The sequence below is a fragment of the Oncorhynchus nerka genome, linkage group LG10 (genome assembly GCF_034236695.1).
Source record: "Oncorhynchus nerka isolate Pitt River linkage group LG10, Oner_Uvic_2.0, whole genome shotgun sequence".
Taxonomy (NCBI): domain Eukaryota; kingdom Metazoa; phylum Chordata; class Actinopteri; order Salmoniformes; family Salmonidae; genus Oncorhynchus; species Oncorhynchus nerka.
In genome coordinates this window covers 19,977,700-19,996,230 of record NC_088405.1, presented here as the reverse complement: position 1 = coordinate 19,996,230, position 18,531 = coordinate 19,977,700, and the positions used below count along the sequence as shown (strand labels likewise).

At 47.7% G+C, this 18,531-nt stretch overlaps 1 protein-coding gene across 5 annotated transcripts in view; it reads right to left on the bottom strand.

Moving 5' to 3' along the window:
- Nucleotides 1–18,531, bottom strand: part of LOC115134985 (zinc finger MIZ domain-containing protein 1-like) — a 288,705-nt gene that overhangs the window by 5,844 nt on the left and 264,330 nt on the right. For 4 of the 5 annotated variants that reach the window (XM_065023103.1, XM_065023104.1, XM_065023105.1 and 1 more), the window contains 15 exons: nt 15,788–15,932; nt 11,473–11,587; nt 10,953–11,158; nt 10,626–10,830; nt 10,127–10,414; nt 9,746–9,928; nt 7,364–7,432; nt 7,028–7,190; nt 4,254–4,464; nt 3,498–3,576; nt 3,254–3,385; nt 2,814–2,919; nt 1,193–1,353; nt 622–689; nt 296–364 (listed from right to left, as the gene is read on the bottom strand). In XM_065023103.1, coding sequence (XP_064879175.1) covers nt 296–364; nt 622–689; nt 1,193–1,353; nt 2,814–2,919; nt 3,254–3,385; nt 3,498–3,576; nt 4,254–4,464; nt 7,028–7,190; nt 7,364–7,432; nt 9,746–9,928; nt 10,127–10,414; nt 10,626–10,830; nt 10,953–11,158; nt 11,473–11,587; nt 15,788–15,932 — 2,200 coding nt within the window. The remainder of the gene's footprint in view (nt 1–295; nt 365–621; nt 690–1,192; nt 1,354–2,813; nt 2,920–3,253; nt 3,386–3,497; nt 3,577–4,253; nt 4,465–7,027; nt 7,191–7,363; nt 7,433–9,745; nt 9,929–10,126; nt 10,415–10,625; nt 10,831–10,952; nt 11,159–11,472; nt 11,588–15,787; nt 15,933–18,531) is intronic. The other variant, XM_065023106.1, reaches the window with a different exon arrangement.

The following is an 18,531-nucleotide window of genomic DNA, read 5'->3' as shown; positions in this document are numbered from 1 at the left end:
TGTAGGTTGAAGAAGGGAATATTTATGGTCCTAGACACTATAGAAATACTGGTGGGAATACTGGAAAAGAACATGAAGCACTGGAGGTTGAAGAAGGGAATATTTATGGTCCTAGACACTATAGAAATACTGGTGGGAATACTGGAAAAGAACATGAAGCACTGTAGGTTGAAGAAGGGAATATTTATGGTCCTAGACACTATAGAAATACTGGTGGGAATACTGGAAAAGAACATGAAGCACTGGAGGTTAATAATAATAAATATTATTAGTAATAAGGAAGAATAATACATACTTCTGGATGGCGTTGAGGATTCCCCACATGTACTGGTCCACCTCTAAACCCTCTAACAATGCAGTTTTACTGCGATGAGAAAGAGGGAGGGAGGAAGGGGAGCGAGAGAGAGGAGTGGAGGAAGGAGAGGGGAGGGGAGAGAGATGGAGGGGAGGGGAAAGAGAGATGGAGGGGGAGAGAGAGATGGAGGGGGAGAGAGAGATGGAGATGGAGGGGGAGGGAGAGATGGAGGGGGGGCGAGAGAGAGAGCGGCATTATTTTAACTCATTCAAAGAGGAGACATAACTTTATTGACAAAACATAGTTTGGAAATGGTCACCACATACTTGCACACAGGACACCTCCACGTCCCCCTCTCACAGTTCAGCTGCAGATACCACTCCAGATCAAAACACTGGAAGACAAAACACTTATCAGAGTCATGTATTTCCTAAACAGGGGAATATTGTATGATCTGTCAGGTGTATTGCTTCAAGACCAGGTTAGCCCACTGAGCTAAAGCCAAAGCATTAGCTCTGGGAGCTAACATGAGTCTTCAGGTCTCAGGCAAGTTTACTCATCACAGTGTGGTTCACTGAACAACTTGTGCTATAAAGACTTTCCTGTTCTAGACTTTCCTGGTCTAGGTACACAGTCAGCGGAAACCCATGTATCTTTGTAAAATATACTCCATTTACATGTTAGTTATTTAGCAGACGCTCTTATCCAGAGACTTACAGTTAGGGTTAAGGTGCCTTGCTCAAGGGCACATTGACAGATTGTTCACTTAGACGGCTTGGGGGTTCAAACCAGCAACCTTTCGTTTACTGTCCCAACGGTCTTAACTGCTAGGCTACCTGCAGCCCTATAAGATAGGCAATGTGTTTATAAAAAACATACCCTTTCCTGCCATCCTACCTGTACGTGTTTGCAGTCATGCCCCCTGGCAGGCAGCTGGATGCGCCTGAAGGTGATTGGACATTTGAGGGAGACTTTGATGGCGGTCTGCTCAACGCCGTCCTCCCCGTTTAGACTGGTGTTACCCGACGAGGCCACTACACTGCTGAAGTTCCTCTTAACTGGAGGGAGGGGAAAGGAGGGAGGGTGGGGAAAGGAGGGAGGGGAAAGCAGGGAGGAGGGAGGGGAAAGGAGGGAGGAGGGAAGGAGGGGAAAGGAGAGAGGAGGGAGGGGAAAGGAGGGAGGAGGGAAGGAGGGGAAAGGAGAGAGGAGGGAGGGAGGGGAAAGGAGGGAGGAGGGAGGGGAAAGGAGGGAGGAGGGAGGGGAAAGGAGAGAGGAGGGAGGGAGGGGAAAGGAGGAAGGGGAAAGGAGGGGAGGGGAAAGGAAGGAGGGAGCGAGGGGAAAGGAATGAGGGGAAAGCAGGGAGGAGGGAGGGGAAAGGAGAGAGGAGGGAGGGAGGGGAAAGGAGGAAGGGGAAAGGAGGGAGGAGGGGAAAGGAAGGAGAGAGCGAGGGGAAAGGAAGGAGGGAGGGGAAAGGAGGGAGGAGGGAGGGGAAAAGAAGGAGGAGGGGAAAGGAGGGAGGGAGGGGAAAGGAAGGAGGAGGGTAAAAGGAAGGAGGGAGCGAGGGGAAAGGAAGGAGGGAGGGGAAAGGAGGGAGGGAGGGGAAAGGAGAGGGGATGGGAAAGGAAGGAGGGAGGGGAAAGGAAGGAGGGAGGGAGAAAAGGAAGGAGGGAGGGAGGAAAGGAGGGAGGGGAAAGGAGGGAGGAGAGGGAGGGGAAAGGAGGGAGGGGAAAGAAGGGTGGGAGGGGAAAGGAGGGAGGAGGGAGGGGAAAGGAAGGAGGAGGGGAAAGGAAGGAGGGAGGGAGGGAGTGGAAAGGAGGGAGGAGGGAGGGAGGGGAAAGGAGGGATGGAGGGGAAAGGAAGGAGGAAGGGAGGTTGCTCTTTAATTATTTGTTACTTTTATTTCTTATTCTTATTCGTATTTTTTAAACGGCAATGTTGGTTAGGGGCTTGTAAGTCAGCATTTCACTGTAAGGTCTACTACACCTGTTGTATTCAGCATTTCACTGTAAGGTCTACTACACCTGTTGTATTCAGCATTTCACTGTAAGGTCTACTACACCTGTTGTATTCGGCGCATGTGACTAATTCAATTTGATTTGACTGATGGCATATTCTTGCACAGAAGATTGATGTAAAGGTAGTAAAGTAGTAGTATAGTACAGTATATTATAGTAGTAGTATAGTACAGTATATTATAGTTGTAGTATAGTACAGCATAGTAATGGTAACATGCTCTTGGTGATGCAGTGTTCTGTAGGCAGGAGTCAGAGTTACAGTTCAACAGGGTAAATGCCCTACTACAACAGCAGTATAGCAATAGTAACATGCTCTTGGTGATGCAGTGTTCTGCAGGCAGGAGTCAGAGTTACAGTTCAACAGGGTAAATGCCCTACTACAACAGCAGTATAGCAATAGTAACATACTCTTGGTGATGCAGTGTTCTGCAGGCAGGAGTCAGAGTTACAGTTCAACAGGGTAAATGCCCTACTACAACAGCAGTATAGCAATAGTAACATACTCTTGGTGATGCAGTGTTCTGCAGGCAGGAGTCTCTTCTTCAGGAGCCCTTGCAGGACGGAGCGGACTGAAGGCCTGTGGACCAGCTGCAGCACAAACAGGTGCGACTGCACATAGAGAAAATACATGAAGACATAGAGACCTAAATAAAGAGTGGGTCACGAACAGGGAATTCTCTACAGACAGCAGTAGTTCTACTATAGTGTGTTAGCTTCTACACCTTCTGTACACATCACAGCACAGAGGTGTCTCAACCAATCATAGCATTGCTATGTTGACCGGCCATATAACAGAAATTCAACTGAATAACCACTGAATAACCACTGCCAAGTTTATATGCAACAGGGGTAGTTACAAAGAGTTTAAAACATTAAGCCAGATGTTATTTAACATTTCCCTTGTATCTTTTGTTCTGCATGTTCTTTTGGATGGTGTACTCACACAGCAGCAGGCAGTGACAGTGATCTGGATGGTGTTTCTGCCGGGCTGGCACACTTGCTTCAGGTGCAAGGGTTTATGGGACGTCTTGTTGTCGCCTCGCTCGATGGTCAGGGGCGTGGCGTTGACACTGACCTGGAAGGAAGAAGGACAGCTTGTGTGTGTACACGTGTGAACATGTGTGTGCATGAGTATGTGTGTGTGTGTTTCTGAATGAATGAGAGTTTGTGTGTGTGTGTGTGCTGACCTGGACGGAGGCAGGCCAGTTGGTGTTCATCTGTCGGTCCTCGTGGTGGTAACACTTGAACTGAAGCTCCAGGTCTGACCTAGTGGGGTCAAAGAGCAAAGGGCAGAGGTCAATATAGCCAAATACAAAATAGTTTTTCTGAATCCACTCCTCATGGACACCCAGCCAGGACTGCACAGTTTTGTTCCAGCCCAGCACTAGCACACCTGATTCAGTTGGTCAAGGGTTGGTAATAAGCTTAGTTGAAAGTTCCGTAGACCTTTCCTGCAGTCAATGACCAAAAGCTCCCTCTTTGTTACTCATTATTCATAATGTCATTATTCATAAATAAAATAAACATTTAAACAGCGAAAATCCAGTGTTTCTATGTCAAACGGTTTAATTATATTTCTATGTCTTCTGTGTTGTGTAATATTGGGATGCAAACTAAAAATGGAATACATTTCAACTCTATATCTGACATGGTACAGGTGACTTATTTTTTTAAGTCCATAACCATGTGTGTGAGGTGGATACTTTAGTTTCAAGGTAGATTTGTTTAAGACTACCAAGAACCACACTGTGTGTGAGCCTGATTTAGCCCACTGCAGTAAAAGGTTATATTCTCAGGACTGCAATTGGTCAATATTGTTCAGGGAATGTTAACATCATGGTTGCCATGGATAGGCCATTCTATTAGAGGAAGAACATTTGTAGAGGTACAGAAAAAGACTCCATGGACGGTCGAATGTGTGTGTCTGTCTCTCCATATCTCACCTCCACATGAGGGTCTGATGTACCGACGGTCGCAGGTGGTAGACGTGATTACTGACGGCGAGGTTGTGTTCCAACCGGAAAGGTTCCAATACCACGCCGTCCCGGACCGGGAAGGTCAACCGCAGCTCCTCGTTGGGATTGGCTGATTGGAGCGGAGAGACAGGACAGGAAGATAGGACGTCAGCTTTCCTTTTAAATGTATCTGTGGTATCTGTGGTAGTGGGGTTAGAGTTGTATACTGGTTGATTAACAGTCACACATATAGTAGACAGGAGCACCGGGATATCACTGGGTGGTATTACCCTGACTAACACGTGGCTGTACATTCCTATGGTTAGATGCTATAGGAGTCAACAACAGCCATGTATCAGGGCAGCATGTAGTAGTGATCGGGGTTGGGCTCAAATCTATTTCATTTCCAGTCAATTCAGAAAGTAAAACAAATTCCAATTCCAAATGTTCCCAATTAAAAAGCATTGAAGAGAATTGGAAATGTAGTTTCATTGTACTTCCTGAATTGAAAAGGAATTGAGTCAGTGTCAGTGGCTTTGTACTGTATCTCATGAAATGGAAATAGAAACATCAATGTTCTGCTAATACTTGTTGGACAGGCTTTGTTGTATTTTCAGCCACAGGTATCTAAGGAGCTACTGACAGCATGGAATAGCTCTGCTGTGTGTGTGTGTGTGTGTGTGTGTGTGTGTGTGTGTGTGTGTGTGCATAATTCCATACTGTACATCCATACACACTATATATACAAAAGTATGTGGACACCCCTTCAAATGAGTGGATTTGGCTACTTCAGCCACACCGTTGCTGACAGGTGTATAAAATCAAGCACACAGCCATGTAATCTCCATAGACAAACATTGGCAATAGAATGACCTTACTGAAGAGTTCAGTGACTTTCAACGTGGCACCGTCATAGGATGCCACCTTTCCAACAAATCAAATTGAATCAAAATCAAATCTCACCGTGAAATGCTTACTTACAATCCCTTAACCAATAATGCAGTTCAATAAATAGAGTTAAGAATATATTTACTAAATAAACTAAAGTATAAAAATAAATAAAAAAGTAACACAATAAAATAACAAGGCTTTTTACAGGGGGTTTCAGTACCAAGTCATGTAGGTATGGGTTTAGTGACTATGCATGGATAAGAAACAGGAGGGGGGGGTCAATGTGAATAGTCCAGGTGGCCATTTGATTAATTGTTCAGCAGTCTTATGGCTTGGGGGTAGAAGCTGTTATGGAACCTTTTGGACCTAGACTTGGCTCTCCGGTACCGCTTGCCGTGCGGTAGCAGAGAGAACAGTCTATGACTTGGGTGATTGGAGTCTTTGACCATTTTTGGGGCTTCCACTGACACGCCTAGTGTATAGGTCCTGAGTGGCAGGAAGCTTGGCCCCACTGAGGTACTGGGCCGTACACACCGCCCTCTGCAGCGCCTTATGGTCAGATGCCGAGCTGTTGCCATACCAAGCAGTGATGCAACCAGTCAGGATGCTCTCGATGGTGCAGCTGTATAACTTTTTGAAGATCTGGGGACCCAAGCCAAATCCTTTCAGTCTCCTGAAGGGAAAAATGTGTTGTCGTGCCCTCTTCACGACTATCTTGGTGTGTTTGGATCATGATAGTTTATTGGGGATGTGGACACCAAGGAACTTGAAACTCTCGACCCGCTCCACTACAGCCCTGTTGATGTGAATGAGGGCGTGTTCGGTCCTCCTTTCCGTGTAGTCCACGCTCAGCTCCTTTCTCTTGCTCACGTTGAGGGAGAGGTTGTTGTCAGTTGGTCAAATTTCTGCCCTGCCAGAGCTGCCCCGGTCCTTTTTATTTATTTAAGTGTTTTTATTATGAAGTGGAAACATCTAGGAGCAATAACGGCTCAGCCGCGAAGTGGTAGGCCACACAAGCTCACAAAACACGACCGCCGAGTGCTGAAATGCGTAGCGCATAACAATGGTCTGTCCTCGGATGCAACACTCACTACCGAGTTCCAAACTGCCTCTGGAAACAACGTCAGCACAAGAACTGTTCGTTGGGAGCTTTATTAAATGGGTCATCGCCGCCATTGGACTCTGGAGCAGTGGAAACGCATTCTATGGAGTGATGAATCACGCTTCACCATCTCGCAGTACAACGGACGAATATGGGTTTTGTGGATTCCAGGAGAACGCTACCTTCCCAAATGCATAGTGCTAACTGTAACGTTTGGTGGAGGAGGAATAATGGTCTGGAGCGGTTTTCATGGTTTGGGCTAGGCCCCTCAGTTCCAGTGAAGGGAAATCTTAACACTACAGCATACAATGACATTCTAGACGATTCTGTTCTTCCAAATTTGTGGCAACAGTTTGGAGAAGGCCCTTTCCTGTTTCAGCATGACAAGGCCTCCGTGCACAAAGAGAGGTCCATACAGAAATGCTTTGTTGAGATCAGTGTGGAAGAACATGGCTGGCCTGCACAGAGCCCCGACCCCAACCCCATCAAACACCTTTGGGATGAATTGGAACGCGGACTGCAAGTCAGGCCTAATTGCCCAACATCAGTTGCCGGACCTGACTATTGCTCTTGTGGCTGAATGTAAATCCCAGCAGAAATGTTCCATAATCTAGTGAAAAGCCTTCCCAGAAGAGTGGAGGCTGTTATAGCAGTAAAGGGGGAATGAGATGTTCAACGAGCAGGTGTCCACATACTTCTGGTCATGTAGTGTACATTCATTACATTCATTCCTGTGTTTGTGTGTGGATGCTCCAGTGTAATTACTCACTGGGAGGTGGAAGCACTGTCATATTTGGTTTCATGTCTGGCGGGAACGGCGGCTTGACATCCGGGTTGGGCGAGAGGTACGGAGGCATACTGCTTCCGGGGGTCATGGGAGGTGTGGGATTACCAGGCACAGGGGAGTGGGGGTAGTTACCTGGCCTGGGGGCCTGCAGAGAGTGGGAAGGAGGGAGGGGAAGGGGAGAGAGGGAGAGTGAAAGAGAGAGAAGGAAAGTGATACGTGTTATTAAAAAAACATGAGAGCTAGAGAATTCAAATAACTCTGTTGGAAGTTCCATTTGCTTAGACCCAAACCCATATTAACAAAGGAGAGAGCACATACCCCGTTGCCTTGACTATATGAGTATACACCACCAGAGAAGTTGCTGTTCTGACCATTGAATGGCTCTTGCTGTGAAAGAAACAGACATCAATGATTAAATGTACAATTGCACAACGGGAAAAGGAGCAAATGATCAAATGGTTAGGTTACTGTGAGGCGAGTTTCTAGAGCTTACAGGTAGATCTGGAGTGTTACTGTGAGGGAGTTCTTACAGGTAGATAGGGAGTGTTACTGTGAGGGAGGTCTAGAGCTTACAGGTAGATCTGGAGTGTTACTGTGAGGGATGTCTTACAGGTAGATAGGGAGTGTTACTGTGAGGGAGGTCTAAAGCTTACAGGTAGATCTGGAGTGTTTTTTTTTCTCCCCAATTTCGTGGTATCCAATTGTTGTGGTAGCTACTATCTTGTCTCATCGCTACAACTCCCGTACGGGCTCGGGAGAGACGAAGGTTGAAAGTCATGCGTCCTCCGATACACAACCCAACCAGCCGTACTGCTTCTTAACACAGCGCGCATCCAACCCGGAAGCCAGCCGCACCAATGTGTCGGAGGGTACACCGTGCACCTGGCAACCTTGGTTAAGCGCTCACTGCGCCCGGCCCGCCACAGGAGTCGCTGGTGCGCGATGAGACAAGGACATCCCTACCGACCAAGCCCTCCCTAACCCGGACGACGCTAGGCCAATTGTGCGTCGCCCCACGGACCTCCCGGTTGCGGCCGGTTACGACAGAGCCTGGGCGCGAACCCAGGGACTCTGATGGCACAGCTGGCGCTGCAGTACAGCGCCCTTAACCACTGCGCCACCCGGGAGGCCCAGATCTGGGGTGTTACTGTGAGGGAGGTCTAGAGCTTACAGGTAGATCTGGAGTGTTACTGTGAGGGAGGTCTAGAGCTTACAGGTAGATCTGGAGTGTTACTGTGAGGGAGGTCTTACAGGTAGATCTGGAGTGTTACTGTGAGGGAGGTCTAGAGCTTACAGGTAGATCTGGAGTGTAACTGTGAGGGAGGTCTAGAGCTTACAGGTAGATCTGGAGTGTTACTGTGAGGGAGGTCTTACAGGTAGATAGGGAGTGTTACTGTGAGGGAGGTCTAGAGCTTACAGGTAGATTTGGAGTGTTACTGTGAGGGAGGTCTTACAGGTAGATCTGGAGTGTTACTGTGAGGTGAGTTTCTAGAGCTTACAGGTAGATAGGGAGTGTTACTGTGAGGGAGGTCTTACAGGTAGATAGGGAGGAGGGAGGTCTTACAGGTAGATCTGGAGTGTTACTGTGAGGGAGGTCTTACAGGTAGATCTGGAGTGTTACTGTGAGGGAGGTCTTACAGGTAGATCTGGAGTGTTACTGTGAGGGAGGTCTTACAGGTAGATCTGGAGTGTTACTGTGAGGGAGGTCTTACAGGTAGATCTGGAGTGTTACTGTGAGGTGAGTTTCTAGAGCTTACAGGTAGATAGGGAGTGTTACTGTGAGGGAGGTCTTACAGGTAGATAGGGAGTGTTACTGTGAGGGAGGTCTTACAGGTAGATCTGGAGTGTTACTGTGAGGGAGGTCTTACAGGTAGATCTGGAGTGTTACTGTGAGGGAGGTCTTACAGGTAGATCTGGAGTGTTACTGTGAGGGAGGTCTTACAGGTAGATCTGGAGTGTTACTGTGAGGGAGGTCTTACAGGTAGATCTGGAGTGTTACTGTGAGGGAGGTCTTACAGGTAGATAGGGAGTGTTACTGTGAGGGAGGTCTTACAGGTAGATAGGGAGTGTTACTGTGAGGGAGGTCTAGAGCTTACAGGTAGATCTGGAGTGTTACTGTGAGGGAGGTCTTACAGGTAGATCTGGAGTGTTACTGTGAGGGAGGTCTTACAGGTAGATAGGGAGTGTTACTGTGAGGGAGGTCTAGAGCTTACAGGTAGATCTGGAGTGTTACTGTGAGGGATGTCTTACAGGTAGATAGGGAGTGTTACTGTGAGGGAGGTCTTACAGGTAGATCTGGAATGTTACTGTGAGGGAGGTCTTACAGGTAGATCTGGAGTGTTACTGTGAGGGAGGTCTTACAGGTAGATCTGGAGTGTTACTGTGAGGGAGGTCTTACAGGTAGATCTGGAGTGTTACTGTGAGGGAGGTCTTACAGGTAGATAGGGAGTGTTACTGTAAGGGAGGTCTAGAGCTTACAGGTAGATCTGGAGTGTTACTGTGAGGGAGGTCTTACAGGTAGATAGGGAGTGTTACTGTGAGGGAGGTCTTACAGGTATATAGGGAGTGTTACTGTGAGGGAGGTCTTACAGGTAGATAGGGAGTGTTACTGTGAGGGAGGTCTTACAGGTATATAGGGAGTGTTACTGTGAGGGAGGTCTTACAGGTAGATAGGGAGTGTTACTGTGAAGGAGTTCTAACCTTATAGTACTGTCCCATGGGCATGCCTTGCGGGTGGTACTGGCCTGGCCCCTGCCCCACAGGCATCCTCTGGCCCGGGTAGTTGGGGGAGGGCATTGGCCTGGAGGGGTTAGAGGTGGGGTACTGACTCTGCTGGGGAGGGAACTGACCATTAGGACCATACTGCTGACCCCCGTAGTTTGGCTGTAGGGAAGAGAGAGAGATAGGGGGGGGGGGAGAAACAATCAACACCTTAAAACTGTTTTTTATTTTCATTAATTGAGGAGGCATTGGTTTTAAGATGAAAAATAAAGGAAATTGACCTACTGGAGAAAGGCATGTACTATGGTCATATTATATTGAAAGGAAAAGCACCCCTCCCACCCACCCCATCCAACTCACCTCTCCAGGATAGGGCCTCTTCATTCCCTGCATAGGCATGGCCTGCCTGGGGCCTCCAGGTCCTCCGTAGCCCTGCTGGGACATCCTCTGGCCGTGAGCCCCAAAAGGCCCCATGGCTGGGGCTCGAGTTTGGTTCATGCCCATGGGAGGCCCACCCATGCTGGGGTTGTTCATGGCCTGGCCCATGCTGCCTGGGTTCATGCCTCCAGGGGGCCCTCTGGGGCCAGGCTGGTTCATGAACTGGTTGTTGTACGCCTGAGTTGGGCCCATCTGGAAGGAGGAACACATCTGGAAGGAGGAAAACAGGATGAAGAGACAGTTAGGTAGGAAGTTGCAGGTGTTATTAGTGTGTATGTAGTAATACCTGATTTTCCGCAGGCACAAAACAGGACATTATAAGTAAATAACTGAAGTTGTTTCTAACTTTTAGTATTATGGTAATGTGTACTGTCTGTGTGTGCCTGTTATGATAACAGTGTCTGTGTGTGTGTGTCCGTACCTGTCCATACTGGTTCATCTCTTTGTTCTGGGTCTCTTGCTGCATGGCTGCCACGGTAGCTGTTGCCGTGGCGGTTGCCGTAGCAGCGGCGGCAGCGACAGCGGCAGCAGCAGCGGCAGCTGCTGGTTGGGTGAAGTCGCCAGGCTGGCGGGAGTGTTGGGGCATCCCCATCCCCCCTGGGGGAGTGTTAGGACCACCTGGGTAACTAGATCATGGAAACAACATGAATTAGAGCTGTGTACTGCATGTGTGAAAAGGTAAGAAAAGCATAGAGAAGAACAATAAACAGAAGGTTAACTTCATACATGTCTGTGCATGGCCTCTTACCTCCCGCTGTAGCCCCCTCCACTGGGGTATCCCTGCCTGCCATACATCCCCTGCTGCATGTAGCCCGGGCCCTGGCCTCCCTTGGCCGGGAACTGCTGCTGCTGGCCGGAGAATTGGGGGGAGTTGAGGCCTGCCGGACCCCCAGACATACCCTGACCCATGGGGTTACCTCCTGGGTTCATATGGCTGGAGCTGTTGGCCAACACCTGGGGGAAGAAGGTATCCTTGATAAAGCATTTTGGTTAGACACAGCAAACAGGGTTATGGCAACCATAAAATATGTAACTCTATGATGTCGACTCACTTTCTGGGGCTTGTGATATAAGCTTTGGGTGATACACATACAGAGAACCATATTTTCACCCACATCAGAATTCTGAATAAATGTGCCTAGGGGGATTTGGGATTTAGGGTCTGTCTTCATCAGGTACCTCAATTACTAGACAGAAATACAAAGGTGTGTTGTGTGTCTAAACATCAAGTAGTGTGTGCTGAAGTTTGTGTATGTGTTGTGTCTCACCTGACTCTGTGACGTGTTGGTCACACCCCACACGGTGGTAACCACAGACAATGACCCTGGGGGCTGGTTGTTGTTCTGTTGCCATGGAACCGAGTCGTAGGTAAATGACCCATCACTGCAGTCCAAATACAAACACACATATTAACCCATCACTGCAGGACAGACAGACAGACAGACAGACAGACAGACAGACAGACAGACAGAGACAGACAGACAGAGACAGACAGAGACAGACAGAGAGACAGACAGAGAGACAGACAGACAGACAGACAGACAGACAGACATACACAGACAGACAGACAGAGACAGACAGAGACAGACAGACAGACAGACAGACAGACAGACAGACAGACAGACAGACAGACAGACAGACAGACAGACAGACATACACAGACAGACAGACAGACAGACATACAGACAGACATACAGACAGACAGACAGACAGACAGAGACCGACAGACAAACAGACAGACAGACGGAGACAGACAGACAGACAGACAGACAGACAGACATACACAGACAGACAGACAGAGACAGACAGACAGAGAGACAGAGAGACAGAGACAGACAGACAGACAGACAGACAGACAGACAGACAGACAGAGACCGACAGACAAACAGACAGACAGACGGAGACAGACAGAGACAGACAGACAGACAGACAGACAGACAGACAGACAGACAGACAGACACCACAGGGCAGATACACTAACGAGACAGCCGTGGCTTTCATTTGGCCATGTATGTAACACAACAGAGGATTGCATATCCGCCCAGAAATGTTCTCAGAATTCTTGGAAACATTTGGCCACGTATATGTAATTTGGAATATTTGGCATTAAAACTCCAAACAAATCCAAGGCTAGAATATGACTAACTAGAACATTATGAATAAACAAACTAAACTCTACAGGGAGAAACACCGTGATGTAACAGGGAAGTAACGTTTATGGAGAGGAATGTGTTTTTACACACTCACGAAGGCACACACACACACACACACACACATAGCTCTGGTGTTGGAAGGGACCAGATGTACAACGTCTCTTCAAGTTGGTAGAACACTTCTCAAGATGCTAGGCACAGAGCACAATTCTGGCAGCCAGACAGAGGTTTGGCCATGTTTCTTAACTTAACAGCCCACTCCCTCGCTGTCTGTCTGTCTGTCTGTCTGTCTGTCTGTCTGTCTGTCTGTCTGTCTGTCTGTCTGTCTGTCTGTCTGTCTGTCTGTTTCTGTCCCTCTCCTTCAAGATAACTCTGCTAAGCTTTCCTTGGCTCACTTTCATGAAGAGAAAAACATACATGTATTTTTTCATTTATTTGAGGAGAGAAGAGGATTGTTTAGCTTAGAGAGCTTTGACACCTATTCATTCAAGGGTTTTTCTTTATTTGTACTATTGTGGAATTTCTTTCCTTCTTAAAGCATTTGAGCCTATCAGTTGTGTTGTGACAAGGTAGGGGTGGTATACAGAAGATAGCCCTGTTTGGTAAAAGACCAAGTCCATATTATGGCAAGAACAAATAAGCGAAGAGAAACGAAAGTCAACGTCAATTACATTAAGATATTAAGGTCAGTCAATATGGGAAATGTCAAGAACTTTGAACGTTTCTTCAAGTGCAGTCACAAAAACCATCAAGCGCTATGATGAAACTGGCTCTCATGAGGACCGCAACAGGAAAGGAAGACCCAGATTTACCTCTGCTGCAGAGGATAAGTTCATTAGAGTTACACGCCTCAGAAATTGCAGCCCAAGTAACAGACACATCTCAGCATCAACTGTTCAGAGGAGACTGTGTGAATCAGGCCTTGATGTTCGAATTGCAGCAAAGAAACCACTACTAAATGACACCAATAAGAAGAAGAGACTTTCTTGGGCCAAGAAACATGAGCAATGGACATTAGACCGGTAGAAATCTGTCCAAATTTGAGATTTTTGTTTCCAACCGACGTGTCTTTGTGAGACGCAGAGTATGTGAATGGATGATCTCCGCATGTGTGGTTCCCAATGCGAAGCATTGAGGAGGTGTGATGATGTGATGGTGCTTTGCTGATGATCACGGTCTGTGATTGATTTAGAATTCAAGGCACACTTAACCAGCATGGCTACCACGGCATTCTGCAGCGATACGCCATCCCATCTGGTTTGAGCTTAGTGGGACTATCATTGGTTTTTCAACAGGACAATGACCCAACACACCTCCAGGCTGTGTAAGGGCTATTTGACCAAGAAGGAGAGTGATGGAGTGCTGTATCAGATGACCTGGCCTCCACAATCACCTGACCTCAACCCAATTGAGATGGTTTGGGATGAGTTGGGTCTGCAGAGTGAAGGAAAAGCAGCCAACAAGTGCTCAACAAGACTGCATTCCAGGTGAAGCTGGTTGAGAATGCCAAGAGTGTGCAAAGCTGTCATCAAGGCAAAGGGTGGCTACTTTGAAGAATCTCAAACATAAAATATATTTTGATAATACATGATTCCATATGTGTTATTTCATAGTTTTGATGTCTTCACTATTATTCTACAATGTAGAAAATAGTAAAAATAAAGAAAAACCCTTGAATGAGTAGGTGTGTCCAAACTTTGGACTGGTACTGTAAGTAGGGATGAAACGATTCACAGACCGGTCCCTGATTCAAATGTTTAAGGTAAGAGTGCATCGGTCCGTGGGAGCCCCAAACCGATCCAAATGAAGCATGCATCAGTCAGAAAACCCATTCAAACTTTACTAATCAGCAGTTCACTAATGTTTGTTACACACATTGACTCGGTACCGGTAACCCTGTATATAGCCTCGTTATTGTTATTTTATTGTGTTACTTTTTATTAAATGTTCTACTTTAGTTTATTATTTAGTAAATATTTTATTAACGATATTTATTGAACTTCATTGTTGGTTAAGGGCTTGTAAGTAAGTTCTACACCTGTGGTATTGGGCGCATGTGACAAATAATATTTGATCTCACAAGCCAACTGCTAATTGGGGTTTTCAATCACTCAGATTTAATTGGACAAGTTAATCAGTGGGTGATTACAGATAACAAGGAGGGGACAAAAAGCATACATTTCCCTCACCCCTAATCTGATAGTGGGGTGGTAGATGCCCAATGTCTCAGTTTAAGTGCCTACACCAGTAGAGGCTGGTGGGAGGGGCTATAGGAGGACGGGCTCATAATGGCTGGAATGGAATATTTGGAACGGTCAAATGTGGTTTCCATATGTTTAATCAGTTTGATACTGTTCCATTTATTCCATTCCAGCCATTACAACGAGCCTATCCTCCTTATCGCTCCTCCCAACAGCCTCCACTGGCCCACACATGCGCACACACACACACATATCAGTTTAGAGAAGTCATCTCAGACAGGCCCAGCTCAGAGACGCCCAGCTCAGAGATGTCCAGCTCAGAGAGGCCCAGCTCAGAGATGCCCAACTCAGAGAGGCCCAACTCAGAGGCCCAACTCAGAGATGCCCAGCTCAGAGAGGCCCAACTCAGAGAGGCCCAACTCAGAGAGGCCCAACTCAGAGATGCCCAACTCAGAGATGCCCAGCTCAGAGATGCCCGGCTCAGAGAGGCCCGACTCAGAGAGGCCCGACTCAGAGATGCCCGACTCAGAGATGCCCGGCTCAGAGATGCCCGGCTCAGAGAGGCCCAGCTCAGAGAGGCCCGGCTCAGAGATGCCCGGCTCAGAGAGGCCCAGCTCAGAGAGGCCCAGCTCAGAGATGCCCAGCTCAGAGATGCCCAGCTCAGCCCAGCTCAGAGAGGCCCAGCTCAGAGATGCCCAGCTCAGAGAGGCCTGGCTCAGAGATGCCCAGCTCAGAGATGCCCAGCTCAGAGAGGCCCAACTCAGAGAGGCCCAACTCAGAGATGCCCAGCTCAGAGAGGCTCAACTCAGAGAGGCCCAACTCAGAGAGGCCCAACTCAGAGAGGCCCAGCTCAGAGAGGCCCAGCTCAGAGAGGCCCAACTCCTGAGCTCCCATCAGCAGCAGATATGAATTTAAAATGGAAAATGAATGTGTTCATGCAACAAATGTTAGTGCATCGAATCGAATCCTGTATCATATCGGAGCCCATGCATCTAGCTGCATATCAAATAGTTTTAGCTCAACATTGTTTAAGTTAACATGATCGATACAGTTTAAACCAGAGAACCAATGAGAGAACTTGTGTTTACATGAAATGTGTTCACACCTGTAGTTCTGAATATGACAATGTATCTCTATGTGTCAAACAGAAAACGTGGGACAGTAAAGTAGGCAATCCACAAGCTGGCAAAAACACTGTACATCAGTCACTCTGACAGACACACACTGACCCGTGTGAGAGTCCTCCAGGGGGTTTCATGGTGTTCATGTTGGGCTGCATGGGGACTTTGCCCTGCGGAGGCTCATTCTGTCTGCTCTTCTGGTGACGCAACAGCAGGAGGCGACCCAGCTCCTCACACCACGATGACAGCAGGGCTACAGGAAAGAAACACACACACTCGTGTCAGTCTGATAACGATGTAGGACACACACACACACACACAGGTCGGTCTATACTCCAGTCTGTCGGTCTCTCCAGTATGTCTCAATTGATTCATCAACGATGTTCCTGTTTTGTTCTGCCTAATACATGTTGCTTCTCCCTTTTCAAGTTGGATGGCAGTTCTGCCTCCTGCCACATGATGGAACCCTAACACAGTAAAGCCTGTCTGTTGCTTCCTGTCAGCCAGTGTAGCTCTCATTGACTGAATGAATCTCAGTGCAGTACATCGGCTCTGATCCCTCTAGAAGAGACATCCCTGGCTTTCTGAAGAGGATGGGTGAAACACACAGAGAGACAGAGGGAGAAAGAGATACAGAGAGAGAGGGGGATATTGAGTGAGTACGCCGTCCTCTCCCCTCCTTTCCTCACCTCCTCCTCTAACCACTCCTCCTCTTCACTGGACCCCAGTGACTAATCAGACTGCTCAGCATCTTCAGTGCAGGTTTACAGTCTGCTGCACCAGGCAGGCAAACATCATTATGAGACAGGTAACTGTCTCCTGCACCAGACAGGCAAACATCGTTATGAGACAGGTAACTGTCTGCTGCACCAGACAGGCAAACATCGTTATGAGACAGGTAACTGTTTGCTGCACCAGACAGGCAAACATCATTATGAGACAGGTAACTGTTTGCTGCACCAAACAGGCAAACATCATTATGAGACAGGTAACTGTCTGCTGCACCAGACAGGAAAACATCATTATGAGACAGGTAACTGTCTCCTGCACCAGACAGGCAAACATCGTTATGAGACAGGTAACTGTCTCCTGCACCAGACAGGCAAACATCGTTATGAGACAGGTAACTGTCTGCTGCACCAGACAGGCAAACATCGTTATGAGACAGGTAACCGTCTGCTGCACCAGACAGGCAAACATCGCTATGAGACAGGTAACTGTCTGCTGCACCAGACAGGCAAACATCATTATGAGACAGGTAACTGTCTCCTGCACCAAACAGGCAAACATCGTTATGAGACAGGTAACTGTTTGCTGCACCAGGCAGGCAAACATCATTATGAGACAGGTAACTGTTTGCTGCACCAAACAGGCAAACATCATTATGAGACAGGTAACTGTCTGCTGCACCAGACAGGCAAACATCATTATGAGACAGGTAACTGTCTGCTGCACCAGACAGGAAAACATCATTATTAGACAGGTAACTGTCTCCTGCACCAGACAGGCAAACATCGTTATGAGACAGGTAACTGTCTCCTGCACCAGACAGGCAAACATCGTTATGAGACAGGTAACTGTCTGCTGCACCAGACAGGCAAACATCGTTATGAGACAGGTAACCGTCTGCTGCACCAGACAGGCAAACATCGCTATGAGACAGGTAACTGTCTGCTGCACCAGACAGGCAAACATCATTATGAGACAGGTAACTGTCTCCTGCACCAAACAGGCAAACATCGTTATGAGACAGGTAACTGTCTGCTGCACCAGACAGGCAAACATCGTTATGAGACAGGTAACTGTTTGCTGCACCAGACAGGCAAACATCGTTATGACATGTGTATGATGTACATTAGAAGAGTTCGAGGTCTAACCTCTTAACACAGAAAATAAGCTCAAAAGGAGTTTGAGATCGAACAGCAAATCCTTAATTGAGCAATGAATAGGGGAGAGGAGAGAGAAGGAGATGAGAGAAGGGGAGAGAAGAGAAAGGAGGAGAACAGAACAGAGCAGAGTGAGATACACCAAGCCAATCTCTAAGCAGACAGAATTTCAGAGCTTGAGGGAGGAGAGACTCAGCCCTCTTATTTGACGGGGAATTATTCCACCCTGCCATTACAGAGAGCTTATCTCCCCACTAAATCACCACCTCTGTCCTCCCTCCGCACACCCAGCCTGTTGCAAGACCAGCTATTTACACCCAGGCTGTGTCCCAAATGGACCCTTTCCCCATTATGACCAGAGCCTCCCATGGTGCTCTGGTCAAACAAAGTGCACTATATAGGGTGCCATTTGAAATTGGGACATACCCCCGCACGAACAACACAGGGCTCAGCTCATACACAGTATAGGCCATAGAAAGAGAGAGAGAGAGAGAGAGAGAGAGAGGGGGGAGAGAGAGAGAGAGAGAGAAAGAGAGCGTGAGAGAGAAAGGGGAGAGAGATGGAGAAAGAGGGAAAGAGGGAGTGATGGAGAGAGAGAAAGAGAGGGTGAGAGAGAGAGTCAGGGGTGAAAGGAAGAAGTTGAAATATATTGTACCACTGCACCTCTCTTCAATAACGAAGCTGGATTGATTAGTTGATTGTATTAGATACATAAACATGTCAGTGACATATTCCATTGTCGTTCGTCTAGAAAGTGACATCACCAACAGAAAACAGAATGGTGAAAGCAGCAATCAGACTGGTTCCACCAGGCTATCCCCGGTTCATCCCAGAACCCCTCTCCACTTGCCCCAGTCTGTTCCGGGGGGATTTTTCCACAAGGTACAGATCTAGAATCAGCATCCCCTCCCCCGATCCTACCTTTACCATTAGCGGGGGAAATGCAAAATGACCCAAGGATCAGCG